This window comes from Etheostoma spectabile, chromosome 6, assembly GCF_008692095.1.
Source record: "Etheostoma spectabile isolate EspeVRDwgs_2016 chromosome 6, UIUC_Espe_1.0, whole genome shotgun sequence".
Taxonomy (NCBI): Eukaryota; Metazoa; Chordata; class Actinopteri; order Perciformes; family Percidae; genus Etheostoma; species Etheostoma spectabile.
Genome location: NC_045738.1, coordinates 15596361 through 15611514, shown reverse-complemented (window position 1 = coordinate 15611514; position 15154 = coordinate 15596361). Strand labels below are relative to the sequence as shown.

Here is a 15154-nt window from a genome sequence, read left to right as displayed (position 1 = left end):
TGACACAGTTGACCACAGCATCCTTAATTCTCGCCTCAAGCATGGTGTGGGGATTAGGGGCACTGCCTTAGAGTGGTTTAGGTCATACTTGTCAGACAGAGATTTTAGAGTCAGTTTTGGTGGCTCTATTTCACCTTCTGTGTCCCTCACATGTGGAGTTCCACAGGGTTCGATTCTCGGGCCAATTATTTTTTCACTATCTGCTTCCCCTTGGATGTATCTTAAAAAGACACAACATCAGCTTCCATCTTTATGCAGATGATTCACAAATCTACCTGCCCATCAAAAGAAATGATGGTAGTTCTTTAGCAAGATTAGTTGACTGTTTTAATGATATTAAAGCCTGGATGGCCTTACATTTTTTAAACTTTAACGAGAGTAAAACTGAGGTTATGGTTTTTAGACCCAGTGGCACCTCTGTCTCACAAACAGACCTAGGCATTTTTCAACCCTACGTTAAGTCTGTTGTAACAAACCTGGGTGTAAAAATGGATTGTGATTTTAAAATGGAGAAGCAGATCAATTCTGTTGTGAAAGCAAGTTTCTTTCAACTTAGGCTTCTTACTAAACTTAAGGCCTTTTTATCCTTCACAGACTTTGAGAGGGTTATACATGCTTTTATTACAACACCTTGACTATTGTAATGCTCAGTATGTAGGTGTTAGCCAGGTCTCCCTCTTTCGACTACAGCTGGTTCAAAGTGCTGCCGCTCGTCTCCTTTCTGGAACTCGTATGCAAGATCACATCACCCCTGTCCTTGCCTCTCTTCACTGGCTCCCAGTTACTTTCAGGATTGATTTTAAGATTTTATTGTTTGTTTTTAAAGCCCTCCATGGACTAGCTCCAGTCTACATAACTGATCTGTTGAAGCCACATGCTCCTTCAAGATCTTTAAGGTCTGCAAACCAGTCTATTCTTGTTGCCCCTAAAACACGGCTGAAGAGTAGAGGGGATCGGGCTTTCTCAGCCGCAGCCCCGAGACTTTGGAATGAGGTGCGTCTACATGTCAAACTTGCCCCCAGCCTTCCGGTTTTTAAATCGCGACTTAAAACACATTTTTATTCCCTGGCTTTTAATCCAGCATGAGAACTGTATGTTGTATTTGTCTGGTGTTGTATTCTGTCTATGTATTGTTCCATGTCTATGTACAGCACTTTGGTCAACCTGGTTGTTTTTAAAATGTGCTTTAGAAATAAAGTTTGATTGATTGATTGATTGATTGATTGATATTTTTTAAAACTTTTTTCACCCAATGTAGTATAACTTTGTTTTTACTTTATTTCAAAATACTATACTGTACTAACAGTTTTTTCCGACACACTATAGTATGACTTTTCAAAAAAAAATTTCAACAAAATACTATAACTTTTTTAAAACAGACTTTTTCAACATACTATACTATGACTTTGTATGACTTTTTTTCAACATACTATGGCTTTTCAAACTTTTTAGACATACTATAGACATACAATACTATGAGTTTTTTTGGACATTCTATACTATGATTTTTTTAAACCTTTTTCAACATGTTATTTCAACCTACTATACTATGACTTGCTTATGATTTTTTTTCAACATATGATTTTTATTTCGACATAATATACTATAACATTGTAAACCTTTTCGACATACTATACTATTATTTTTTTCAAAGATTTTTTTTACTATACTTTTACTTTTTTGGCATTTTTTTCCGACATGACATGAACTTTTTACTGACGTTTGACATTTTTATGAAATTTTTCATATTTTAATGACTACCGATACTATACAACATCTTTATTAACATTTTCATGACATACACTTCTATGACTTTTTCTCACATTTTTTAGGACTTACTACATTGTATTATTATTTTTTTTTAAACTATACACTATGACTTTTTTCAAATATTTTCCATACTATGTCTTTTTTATGACTTTTTAAAAACCTTTTTTGACATACACTATGAATTTAAAAAAACATTCTACATACTATACTATGACTACTATACTATGACATACTATACAACTTTTAGACATTTTTATAACATAGTATACTATGACTGTTTCTCGAATTTTATGACATACTGTACTATATTATGTTTTTTTAAACATTCTTATAACATACTATGAGAATTGTTTGACATTGTAAGGTATACTATACTATGGCATTGATGACATTTTTATGACATACTATATTATGTCTTTTGACATTTTTAAGACATATTGTATTATGTCATTTTACATACATTTTACTATACTATAATTTGACTTTTTTTAAACCATTTTATAAAATACAATATCATGAAATTTTTTGACATTTTAAGGACATTTTCTTCTCCTGAAATGTTTGACTTGTACATATGTAAGTTTTCCCCTACATGCATGCATAGGTGTGTGCAAGGACATAAACTCACCCCATTAGTAACTAAAAACTTAGAAGAGTCCACCAATCCCTTGTCAGGTGTAAGACTGCCTTTCCTTTTCCTATAACCGACACAGAAAAGCAACTGTTATATGTACAATAATTCATTATTTTTTCATGGTCATACTTAGCATAGTTGCAGCCATGGTTGCCCACTGAAATTGACTGCCAGCCTGATCACCATCCAAGTCACATCTTAGACAACTAACAACTGTCTTGCTTTGAAACCAGTTCCAAAAATGTCCTGTCATCAGTACAGTGTGTTAGCTGCTGTCATTTCAGCTGTGGTTTCATGTTTCTCACCTGCAAAAGAAAAGCAGCAGCGGGACACACGCCAGCAGCATCCCCAGTGCGCCTACTGCAGAGCCGATCAAAAGAGAAAAAGTGTGGAGGCCTGAAAAGTCCCCACAAACCATATCAGTCAGTAAAACCAGAGAGAGGCAGATTATGCAAAAGAAAAGCCAAATAAAAATGCAACATTCTGCAGATTCCTCTACCTAGCTGAGTTTCGCTTGAGGACACGTTGAATGTAAAACTATCAGAGCCCAGCAAGTTGAGGCTGAGGCAGACTAGAGAGGGCATGTCATCATCCAAATGGTACAGGGTGATGAGGCTCCTCATGCTCACGCTCCCCAGGGGAACTTCCCTGATTGGGATGGCAGCAGAGTGATTGACAGGCTCCCCGGCCAATTCCCAAACCAAGGAGGGACGTGGGTTCCCCTGGCTGTCGCAGGAACATCGGATTAGGGATAAAATCTTGACACAGCGCGAAGAAGGAAGGATCTCTGGGGCAACTGAGACAGAGAAGGTAATTGACTATTTGTAAATGCAAGATCAAACTTGTTGAGAAAAAAGGTTTACGATTAATCTAAAAGATAAGTAAATCTCACATGTGACATCAATCCTGGCAGGCTCTGAGTATTCAGCTCCGTGGACATTCAGAGCTTGACAGTAATACTGATCCTCTGAGAGTTTGGTCACATTGAAGGTGAAGTCTTTCTCAAAGCCCATCACCTCCTTTTGTCCTCCAGCCACTCTGAACCAGGTGACGTTTATCGAGGGTGGATTGGCAATGCTTAAGCAGGTCAGAGTGACAGAGCTGCCATCCAGCACCGGACCAGAAGGGTCAACTGACACTGTTGTGTTCTGAGGGGGATCTGAAAGATATAGTGCTTCTGTTAATTATTGTCCAAGGTTATTGCTTATATACTTTTATGCACTGTTAGGAATGCACAATGAATATTCACAACAATGTTTTAGGTTGATTCAATTCAATTCATTTGTTTAACTACACGGTTTGATTTAGTACTTTAACTTGTCACTCGCACATTGTGATACCCTACAAAAAAAGGTTGGATGAGAATATGCCTTATATTTTCATCCTGAGATAATGGTGGGGGGGGGGTTGGAGTACAATATAACAAACACAACCAGATAGTCTTGCAACAACTACAGCAAATAAGGTTTTCTCACTTTCTGTTGACATCTAAGGTCACAAAATAATTTATAAGCCAAGATGAATAAGACGGCCCTAAAATGCTTAGAAATATTAAAATTTAATAACATCTATAATTCCAGAACAACTGTTTTTGCTGATATGATTAAAGGATTATAATTACTTTCATGGTCTATATAAGTTAAACCTTTGAGTTGCATTGTCAGTAAACTAAGACAACCTCATCACTTTCTGTGACTTAAAAAAAGTCTTAATAAAGACAGAAACCAAACAAAACATCTACAGAATAATTAACACACTGGCACACATGTGAACGTACAACAGAGATCAGTCATGATGGACCACTGACATAGAAAGGATTTTGAGGTTGTCACGCAACACCACAATGCGGTACTGTCCACTGTGGTGTTGCCCTGTGGCTGAGTCTTGGCTTCAGATCCTGTTTGGGTGACCACAGCTGGATATACAGTAAAGCCATATTCAGCATACACACTGGCAACATACAGTAGGGTTGTTTGTTGTCAGTGTAAATCAGAGTCTTTACTGTGGAAAATGAACTTACACTGAATGTCCAGCTGAATCTGCGCTGAAACTTCCTCTCCCAGCTCACTTTTTGCTGCACAGTGGTAGTCACCGCTGTGTCTCGAGTCGACACCGATCATAACCAAGCTCGATCCAGGCTCCATAACCTCTTTGTCATCTTTGTACCAGGTGTAGTTGGTCAGAGGTGGGTTGGCACGACTCTTACAGAGCAGAGAAACAGAGCTGCCCTCCAGTATTGGACCATTAGGGTCGATGATTACTGTGGTTTCCTTGGGAGGAACTGGAAAAAAAATGTATGTAAGTATGGTATGTATGTATGTATGTACACTACCGGTCAAAAGTTTAGGGTCACTTACAAATTTCCATACCACTCCATTATAGACAGAATACCAGCTGATCTGAGTGGGGTGGCTGATCTGTAATGCAATATCTACATTGCCAATTATCAGCAACTATTCATCCAATGTTTCAAAGGCACAGTCTGTTTACTAATCTGATATCATTTTTTTTTTAAACTGACAAAACATTGGAGATCCCTTTTGCAATTATGTAAGCACATAATGTAATCTGTAAACTGCTGCCCTGGTTAAAAAAAACTATGCAACTGATCTGAGCTGGTATACCATCTATAATGGAGTGCAATGGAAATTTCTAAGTGACCCCAAACATTTGACCAGTAGTGTATGTAAATGTATGTAAGTATAGTTTGAGCCCATGTTGCTAGTAAATATTTGTCATCTGTGTGTCTGTTTCACTTAGACTTACATTGTACGTCTATCTGAGTGATGGATGAGTTCTGGGTACCATATCCGTTACTGACTTTGCAGTAAAATCTGCTGTCTACTTCTGAGACCGTAGTCGAAAGTCGGTTTTTCGAACCCACTGCTGTCACCTGATCCCCATTCACTTTGTACCAGGTGTAGCTGTCCACAGCTGGATTTGCGTTGGCGTTACAGGTCAGAGTCACCCAGCCACCCTCTTTTACAGGACCAGAATAGCTGACTGATGTGTTATTTGGAGGATCTGGAACAGAATTTTAAAAATCTAGTGAGGTTTAGAGGTGCTGGTAGGCAGATCTTGTTGTCGAACCAAGCTAGCTTTTCCCCCTGGTTGCCAGACTTTGTGCAAAGCTAAGCTAACCATCTGCTAGCTGTAGCTTCATACTAAACTGATATATTCATACATTTTAAGCAAGAGCTTGCATCGTATAGAGAATAACTCTATAAACAGGGAAACAGCTAGCCTGGCTCTGTCTAAAAAGAACCCCACCTACCCCTGCATCCAGTCTTTACGCTAAGCTATGGGAAATGAATGCTAATAAAGCATTCATTAAGGCTTCATGAATCAGTAGCAAGCCTTACTAAGAACAACTTTTGGGTTGCCAGATTGGGAAAAATTAGCAAGTTTACAGGTAAAAATGTTAGTGAGTGATTAATAATGGGTTTGGTTGTCAACTACTTTTTTATAAGCAATCAAGTCTGCAGTTGTTGTTATTATTAAAAATTAAATTAAATTTTTTTTAATCTAAATTCTCCGTAGAGATTCCCTGGATAGTTGTCTTTATGATAATGGAAGAAACTATGCTGAAGGAGGATAAACATCCACAAAAATGTCTTCACAACATGTTATAACATTATATAAAATGAGATTACATGAGATATACATGACAACACACCCTACACCCAACACAACAACAAAACATAGAAATATCCCCAAACTCACAAAGAACACGGAGGGTCAAACTTCTTTCATACAGAAGGTCACTGTTGCCAGCTTGTCGTTTGTAGAGAGCTGCGCACAAGAACTTCTGTCCGTTGTGGAGGAAAGAAGCAGTGAAGTTTATCATAGAGCTCATGAATTTAGTTTCTATGTTTTCCTCAATGTCACCGATACTAGGTGTCCAAGTCAGTGCTGGAGGGAGAATGGGACAGGGAGCTACTGCCGTACAGTTCAACCTCACTGGAGTCCCTTCTTCTACCTCCAGCCTGGATGGAGTTATGGTGGGTTTGGGCAGGGAATCTGAGGAATACAAACAACAAGAAAATAGCACGAGAGATAACAAAAGATGTAGGATTACATGATTAAGAGTAACAGGACATAACACAAACTTTGAGTGGTGATAAGGACGCCCGTTGGAAAGTTGAACTTCAGATCATTGTCACACTGCAGTCTGAAGTAGTAGTTGTCATAATGGTCCGATGGCATGTTGTTGAACATGATGGTGCAGTCCTTCTCACGTAGAATCCCCGTTAGGTTTCCTTGCAGGATGTTTGAGCTTGCATGTTCCCAAGTGAGGCTGGAATCAAACACCTGGGACCGACTCCAGCCTCTCCTCCAAATGGTTTTACACGAATCATCCAGGTGGTTATCCCAAGAAGAGGGCAAGCTGAACGTGCAGGGGACCATCACACAAGATCCACTTAGTCCCTCGACTGTCTGAGGCATCAAGGCTGCCCACTGTTGGCATAAGCTACCTGGTGAAACAATAGCAACAAAAATATACTGTATATCAGCCATGATTGACACAGAAATAATTACTCCAACAAGAAGTAAAAAATTGTTATAATTGTATAATTGTTTCAATATCATTGCTAATGCCACTTCAGTTTACTTATTTTACTAAATGTATCTTACCTTTTGTTATTCTATTAGGTACTTTTGTATGCATTACTCTTTTTACACTTTACATGTGTCACTCTATTATTTTTATTCTTATGTTGGTGTCATATTTGAGCAATCTCTGGCACAAGACTTTCCTTCGTGATTAAGCAAGTTCTATCTATTCTTAAAGGGGAAACTAAATCATACAAAAAATAACAGACAACCACTAAAAGTTCATTTTGCAATATTTGTAAAACATTCAAATTTGGAATTGCCTACCTTGAAGTAGACCGCATATGAGGAAAACCTTTACAGCCCCTGTCATTCTTTTCTGTAAGGTTGTTGATCCTACAGAGGACACACACAAAACTTCATTATTGTTATTCAATGTTTTTATATATATATATATATATATATATATATATATATATATATATATATATATATATATATATATATAATAACATTGACATATATCATTCAGACTTGTATTATAGTTAAATGATTTGGAGTAAAACAGAATGGTTGTTCTTTTAACATTTTTCATTATTGCATTACATGCGGTATTACATTACTGTAGATAGAAGTAATGGGCTTTTTTTCTTGCTACTTGTAATTTGACAAGTAAGGAAGCAAATACATTTGAGAATGCAAACATGAAGATGTTGATTCTGTAAACTATGAATAACTATATGAAATGTTTTGTATATGTTTTGCAAAAAAACACATTCTGGGAAGTAAAAAAGGGCTAAAACCGTATGTAAAACCAATGTAGCAGAGATGAAGAATAATGTGAATTAAACTGATGAAATTTACCAGAGTAGAAGTAAGCAAGTGAAAACAATGCAAATGATGAATACTTATGTAATGTACCAGTATTTCTAAACTTCTAAGTGGAAGTACTTAAGTGAGTGTGTGACAAAAAAGTAAGAATTTCTTTCTCTGCCAAACTACAGCATGATCTAACAAGATAAGTCAGACATTTTACAGCCTGCAATCAGTTGAGTTTTCTAGAAATTAAGTCTTACCTTAGAGCCAACAATGTTCAACATGCAATGTCCTTTTTTCTGAGAAAATAGAACATATTTGAGATTTAAATACACAAGTCCTTAATTGATTTTTGAAGTGATAATATATAAACGATACTGTTACCTGATTCAATGTTTGAGAAATTGATAAAGAAACAAATAAAGGTTTAACGAGCATTGAAGGCACAGTGGTTATAATCCAACAACTGAATCGTGTCAGACTGGTGGCATGTCTGGTTGGCTCACTCAGCTCTAGAAAGAGATGTCTGGGGAGTGGCGTTCGGCACAACAGGGTTTTGATTCTCTCTCTTTACGATAGTAATGCAAGTCTACATGTATTACATTTACACAACATGTGTAAATGTAAAATATTATAAAATCTGAATTTTATAGCAAAATAGGAATGTGATTTCAAAAGTGAACTGTTGATTTTTCCATTTGAGAGAAAAAAAACCCCGTCTAAGATGCTAAATGTTACCTCACACAAGTACAGCTCTCATAGTCTCATCACATTTGTTTTTTGTTTGGAAATCACAACAATATGTTATTTGAGAATTAAAATGAACGTTAATACGCAAGGGGGAAAGACACAGACTATGACTTTGGGATTTGCATATAGAAGTAATCTAATGACAAAAAAGAGACAATCAAGTTGAGGATATATAGAAACAGTAATAATATTCAATTAAAATCAATTGAAATACTGTAGTATAAATGCTTTAACCAGAATAGTTGCTAGTGGGCATTCATGTGGCGTTTATGAACAAGCTGGATTTCTGAACTCTCTTCAGCCACTACATTCATGAGCTCCAGTATGTTGAGTCAATGTACACATGTAAGCAAACATGAACAATATGAAGAAGATCATTTGGGTGTTTCTTATAATAATAAAAAAATGATTGGTGTTTGAATGCTATGCAAGTTTCTATGGTTGGATGGTTGGGCTGAATAGATGATTCCAACACTGTAAGCTGACTTTCAAATAGCACTGATAGGAGTTGAAATGTCTGTATTTTTTGAGTTGATTGTCTTAGGCCTGAGGTTAAAGCCTAATACAGACAGATTTTTTGGTTAGCGTCTAATTAGAGCAGGAAATGAACCCACAGGCACAGTATACAGGAAGAAATCTTTGTTGTGTGTTGATAAAAAAAATCGTACTACCGGCTGGTGTTACAATGGGCACACTACCTTACAAAGAAGTGTGTTAAGATACTTAAAATAAGTAAACATGCCAGGTATGTTGAATCGTGGTTTGAACATTTGCTGGAGATTGCACAAGTTTTTTGCAAATAAGTAAATGGCGCTCATAATCATGTTTTGGGAAATGGTATGTAAAGTGCCCAAAAAATTGGAAAAAAGGAAATTATACAAGAATCAAAACAACTGCATGAATGATGGAAAAAATGTATGTATATTTCACAATCACATTTTTGCCATTATTATTTAATAAATACTTAAGTTTAAAAAGGCAAATTAGAGCAAACTTTTTATGTATAAACATTTAATAGTGCATTCATAACAGTGTATTATGCCTTCATTTATTTGCATAACAAACCCATATAAATTTCCAAATAATTTAAATCATGAAAATGTAATTTATAAAAAACAAAGATACAGAAGATGGACACATTAGTGGAAACACCTAAAACAAATATAAAACAATCCAACACAAAAATACAAAAAATGATCACAGCCCAAATAATGATCAATCAGTAAGGTATACAGGTTATAGTTATTGCTGGGTTGTTATTTTGGATTGCATTATATTGGGCAGGTGTTGCTATTATCGTGTCCACCCCCTGTTAGTAGTGTGTTGGGGTGTAGTACCAGTCCTGTAATGCTGGGCTCAGACCAGCAGGGGGAGGTCAGACTCAAAGAGTTAAACCTCCCAGTAAAAGACTGCTGTTTTAGGCTGCTCAACCCTCCGCTGCCACTCAAGCACCAAGTAACAGTCTCCTCCAAGTGCCTGAAACCACTGCACCTCTGCATCTCACGCACTTTGTCCACAGAGGCATGAGTCCAGGTACAGAATCAGCCCCTGAAGTGGATCTCAGCAAAACCAGCCCCTCAGATATGGGGAAATAATTTTCTGCTATGTCCGCTCAGGAGCTTTATTCAAGGGTTGCACAGTCATGTATACAAGAGGTCAGTAACGGCTGTGCTCGTCTGTTGCAGTGACAATGACATCCATCCAAATCCGCATTGATACTGGATTGGATGCCACCAGAAAGAAGAGACGGTCGTATGTCTTCACGCAGAACGTCAGACTGGGCCGCGGAGACTGGAAGGAAGGGACACACAGGGATAATGTGATAGGTCATGATGAAGAGCCTTTTGGACCGGACATTGCATTCTTCCAGGTAACACCCAAAAGCTATGGAAATTAACTAACTTTGATCAGATAGACAAGACAAATCTTTTGCTACAATAGTTCATTTGAAGTGTTTTAGCACCACTCTCACGGTTCCATCTTGACTTTTCTCAGAAGCAGAATAACAGGTTGTTGTTTCTTTAGTTTGAATGAATTCTTTGTTTTTAACACTGGATAATGTTGCCTCTTTAAACTGTTTTAAAACTGTTATTTAAATGAAACCACCTGATTAAAAGGTGGAAATGTCTCTGTGGTGAAACATTGGTTTAGTAATGCAATTTCATAACGTCATGTCTTTTCTTTAAGTTACTACTTACTATAGCTTTGTACTAAATGTAGTGGAGGAAATGTACAATATTGCAATCTGAAATGTATGTGAGTAGAAGTAGAAAGGAGCATTGAAATACTCAGTAAAAGTAGTCCATAGTACAGCACTTACGTAAATTAACTTCTTAGTTGTCTGTAGATTGCTCATTTGCACAGGTTGCTGAGATTGTTGCTGTCTGTCTTGCATTTTAACCTGGATCCTACTGACCAACTCTGTAAACTATGTCTTGTTGTTGAGTTTTGCATGAATCATGTCTGCAAACCAATTTCACTGTGAGATAACTTGAAATTTAAGTAGTTATAAAAACTTTGCAGGTTGATTGATGTGAAAATATAAATGGCAGGTTTTCCAATAATTATTATGTCACACTTTTTCCCAAGACCTTAGACTTGCCAGCAGCAAAACAAGGCTTTACATAGCAGTTACCTGACACCCAACTTTGATTTCTAGTACAGTAATTGCAGAGATCGTCTGTGTCTTTATTCCCATGCAAATCTGTCACGTCTATAATCTAACGCCCCATTTAGAAAAGAAGAAACCTTTATTAAAAACAAAACTAAAACAAACTATGTCATGTGAATACACCACAGTGAACACATATATGGGGAGTTAATTCCCAAATCACATGAGATCCCAAGGGTCTTCTATTTCAGTGGAGGCAGTGCTTTAACTAACGTAACATTAAAGTGGTGACCTCGATTGATTAGGTGCCCGGAGGTATAACAATATCTGTAACAATATGTCTTCTGATCGCCATGCACGTTAAATGTGAAACACATTGTGCAAAAAAAGACACCATTCAATTACTATTTTTTATAGTTATTACAGAATAGTTTTTATAGGATTTATGACTCAGCTAAACTGGCCTGCACATTATATAAGAGACTATTTATCAAATTGTTCCACTGCAGATTCAAAGTCCAGAGATTTGGCACAGACACTTGATTTCTTTAGTCGGTTGGTGTGTTGGCATATGGGAACTCACAGAAGTAGCTGTTCGTAGATGGTCAAGGTAAACTTCTTCTATGGCCTGGAAGTAGATGACGCCCTTTAGCTTCCTCTCATCACAGTCTGCAGCAAAAAGAGAAGAAGAAAATGATGTATATTTGCTGAATTTGACAAAACGTGTAGAATGTCAGACTACACCTTTTTTTGGTGGAAACACAAATGACTGTACAGAGGAATAAGTGGAGAATAAAAGCTGGAAAATAATGTAATTGATGAATATTCTTTTACAACATGTTTGACTTCCTTTTAGTGAGCTAGTGTGATACACAGAAGGCTTTCATTCATGCAAACAAGCAGCCAGTATTTGCACAGCGCACATCACTCTCCCAGCCAGTCTAACCTGCATAGTAGGCTAGTCGTTTGTGGTCCATGTCAAACAGGAACCATCTCTTCTTCCAGGTTTTGACCCTCCCCCCTCGTTTGGTCAGGAAGCCTGCGCAGCGTCGAGGCGTCAGTCGCAGGTCCGTGCAGCTGGTCACTCCGTGACCCAGGGACTCCACGTGGGCTCGGAGGTCAAAGTTGAGAGAGAGGAAGAGGGGCAGGCTGCTCTGCTGGAGGGCCTTCTGCAATTAGATGATTGATTGAATAGTGTGGTGTCTTAGCAGTGCTGGATGATGTGTTGACAGGAATCCGCTTGACACCATCATGATACTGGGCATGTCTGTTTGGTCCATAAAGATTTGCTGTGCTTTTCTTGTACATTTTCAACCTTTATTTATCCTCGAGAGATCATGGAGGGGCAACCCTCATTTTCAACGTCATCGCATCAGATTACAAAGACAAATACAGAACAAAACATAGAGTAAAATCACAAGATACTGACAATAAAACATTCAGAATTGGAAAATGATTCGATAAATGCATTAGGATAATACAGATCAGATGTAAAACAGTTACAAGTAGAAGTTTGCAGGTTTATAACCAGATTTCTAAACTGTCCGAACGGCACAATTTAGAAATGGTTTTGGTCTTTGTACGTAAATGTGTGTCTGGTTAACTTGTTCCTCCGGAGGGAGCTTGAGTGTGTGTTGGTTGGGTCTAAAGACTACAAGTTTGACAATGGAAAATAAAAAATTTGGAGTTGAAAAGGAGTGAGCTTAACGGACCTCTGCTGCTCACTCCTCATCTCTGCTTGAGGCTAGAGGCTCAAGGCTACATTAGGTGCTACTTGCATAACTCTGCTTCTGCGGCATCAATTATTATCTTTTCTCTTTTTTATCTGTCCATTGCTCAGAGTAAGAAGGTGACTGAAAAAAATGTTTTTCAGGACCTTTAACGCTACCTTCTGGTCGTCATTTCATTCTTACCTCTGGAGCGTTCGGAGGAGAGCTGCTGTTTGGTTGCTCATCTGGTTCAGCCTCTGGGCTTTGTGGGGTCTCTGGCTCCGGAGGTTCTGTTTTGGGAGAGTTTAACCCTTTCTGCCTTCTCTCCTCCAACAACTGCTGTCGCTCTTCCTGGGTGCACGCATGTATCATTGAACATTATTAGCCATTTTCTAAATAATGTGAATTCACCAATTTATAAAGACAATGATGATACTGTAGAGTTGTCTTTGCAATGCATTCCTTGATATGTGCTTCCGAAAAAGGAAACCTGACAGTGAAACATACCACTTTTAAGGTTTTAAACTCCACATAAACTCACAATCATAAAGCTACACATTTTTCAGTCTCGGCATTTGCTCCAAACATGCATAACAAACATCCACACATCTGCTAGCTGTTTTCTTGGACCACGATGTGTAAGCTGAGTGGGTGTCAGGGACCAGACAGCCGTGTCTAATGCAGTGTGTCGCGGGAGATTAGAGGTGTCAGCAAGTGTTTCCCACGGCAGGTGACTCACCCTTTCTCTGAGCAGCCTCTCTCTCTCTGCCTTGGCTTCCCTCAGTTTCTTCTCGATCTCCACGAGATCCAACAGAGACGGGCTGTAAGAGGAAGAGGAGTTATATATTCAATTCATCAGCCAAATACACTAAAAGCTAAGATACAAACAACCCTGGTATGTGTAGAAGGGTGTAAAATCTTCAAAAACAAAAAGCAAAATAAAAAAGAAGAAAACAAGATTATATTGAACTTGGGTTTTGTTTTTTGAGGGAAGCCTTTTTTATGTTCATGTCTTACAAATTTACAAATGTTCTTGTGCATAACACCAGTTTGCCCCTATTAACACAAGACAATACATTACTAACTGTTGCTGCTACTGTATGCTAGTTGTGGATATACAGTATATTGTATAGTATAATTTGTTCGTTCATTCCTCAAATGATTATTCTGTTTGGTCTGTTTTGTAGTTTAGGCCCTCATTCCAATGTGTAATTATGACATTTTACTTACAAAGATAAGATCTGGGAATGTGTAAATCTGGCTGAAAAGACATCTAATGGGGCGAGGACCATGACCAGTCACTATTTTTTTTTTTAAACTATTTTAACAAAAAAAAATATTTGGAAAGATAGAATGAAAGTGAACTATAAATCAAACTGGCCAAAACTAAGAAAACAAGACCCAAGGTTGAATTCACTGCAATGATCTCTTATGGTAACCGCACCTTATATAACATGTTGTTCTGAAATAAAACCCTTCAAACACTCCAGATTTCTCACTTCTGTTAGCAAAGGTATGGATTATAAAAATGTCCCTACTGTTTCATGTAAATGTTAAATAAGTATATCAACTTCTAAAAGCACATTAAAAAGACACTTTTTATTTCTCTCTTTAAAGGAAATGCTCATCAAACGAGCAGTGGAGTAGCTGACCTGGCAGCGCGGGAACTTGTTGCACTGCTGCATGGAGAGAGCAGCCCACCGCCGTTGCTGGTCCCATTTCTGTGCCCGTTGCTGAGTCTATGGGAGGGGAGAGGGGAAGTGAAAGCCTCTGGGCTCTGGCTGTCTGGAAGCGTCCTCACCAACACTGAGAAAGGAAGGCGATAGAAAAAGACACACAAGAAAAACATGCATGAGTCAGCGCAAATTGCTTTATGTAAGATGTGGCTTGTGAGACAATTTGCGCAAGTGGTGGCCGTGTACTAAGACAGTGAATCATATAGTGTAGAAATTACAGTTACAGCTTTCAGAAATAGACAAAGCAAGGAGAACGACACCTTGCAAGATTTGACATGACCCTGTAGATCAGGCTGCCGGGATGTTTGGTAACAAATAGATGTAGGTGTGTGAAAAATAGATTGATGATGTTGGTGTGTGAAGAATAGATATTATCGAAGAGAATAAGCTTTTCTCTGGCTCATCTGGTCACAACAGGAAAATCCTGCTTTCTGCCGGCGTAATAACAACATGCCGGCTCAACTGACACACCTTTGATTTGACTAAAAGGGAGGGAACTGAACAAACAGTTGGACAAAATGGCATGAGTGCAAAGAGAGCTTATTTTACCATCGTGGTGCTCTCAGCTTAAGCA

At 37.9% G+C, this 15154-nt stretch overlaps 2 protein-coding genes across 3 annotated transcripts in view; both read right to left on the bottom strand.

Moving 5' to 3' along the window:
- Positions 1 to 8308, bottom strand: part of LOC116690434 (myelin-associated glycoprotein) — a 9336-nt gene extending 1028 nt beyond the window's left edge. Inside the window, exons 1-11 of the mRNA XM_032517391.1 lie at positions 8159 to 8308; positions 8035 to 8073; positions 7286 to 7354; positions 6514 to 6879; positions 6128 to 6424; positions 5171 to 5428; positions 4425 to 4685; positions 3297 to 3563; positions 2904 to 3200; positions 2710 to 2800; positions 2399 to 2468 (exon numbers count right to left, since the gene is read on the bottom strand). Of these exons, the coding sequence (XP_032373282.1) occupies positions 2399 to 2468; positions 2710 to 2800; positions 2904 to 3200; positions 3297 to 3563; positions 4425 to 4685; positions 5171 to 5428; positions 6128 to 6424; positions 6514 to 6879; positions 7286 to 7331 (1953 nt within the window). The 5' untranslated portion in view covers positions 7332 to 7354; positions 8035 to 8073; positions 8159 to 8308. The remainder of the gene's footprint in view (positions 1 to 2398; positions 2469 to 2709; positions 2801 to 2903; positions 3201 to 3296; positions 3564 to 4424; positions 4686 to 5170; positions 5429 to 6127; positions 6425 to 6513; positions 6880 to 7285; positions 7355 to 8034; positions 8074 to 8158) is intronic.
- Positions 8309 to 9747: 1439 nt separating this feature from the next.
- phldb3 (pleckstrin homology-like domain, family B, member 3) overlaps positions 9748 to 15154 on the bottom strand; it is a 36872-nt gene continuing 31465 nt past the window's right edge. For both annotated transcript variants that reach the window (XM_032518215.1, XM_032518216.1), the window contains exons 10-15: positions 14497 to 14650; positions 13584 to 13665; positions 13049 to 13195; positions 12082 to 12304; positions 11719 to 11804; positions 9748 to 10315 (exon numbers count right to left, since the gene is read on the bottom strand). In XM_032518215.1, coding sequence (XP_032374106.1) covers positions 10181 to 10315; positions 11719 to 11804; positions 12082 to 12304; positions 13049 to 13195; positions 13584 to 13665; positions 14497 to 14650 — 827 coding nt within the window. In that variant the 3' untranslated portion in view covers positions 9748 to 10180. The remainder of the gene's footprint in view (positions 10316 to 11718; positions 11805 to 12081; positions 12305 to 13048; positions 13196 to 13583; positions 13666 to 14496; positions 14651 to 15154) is intronic.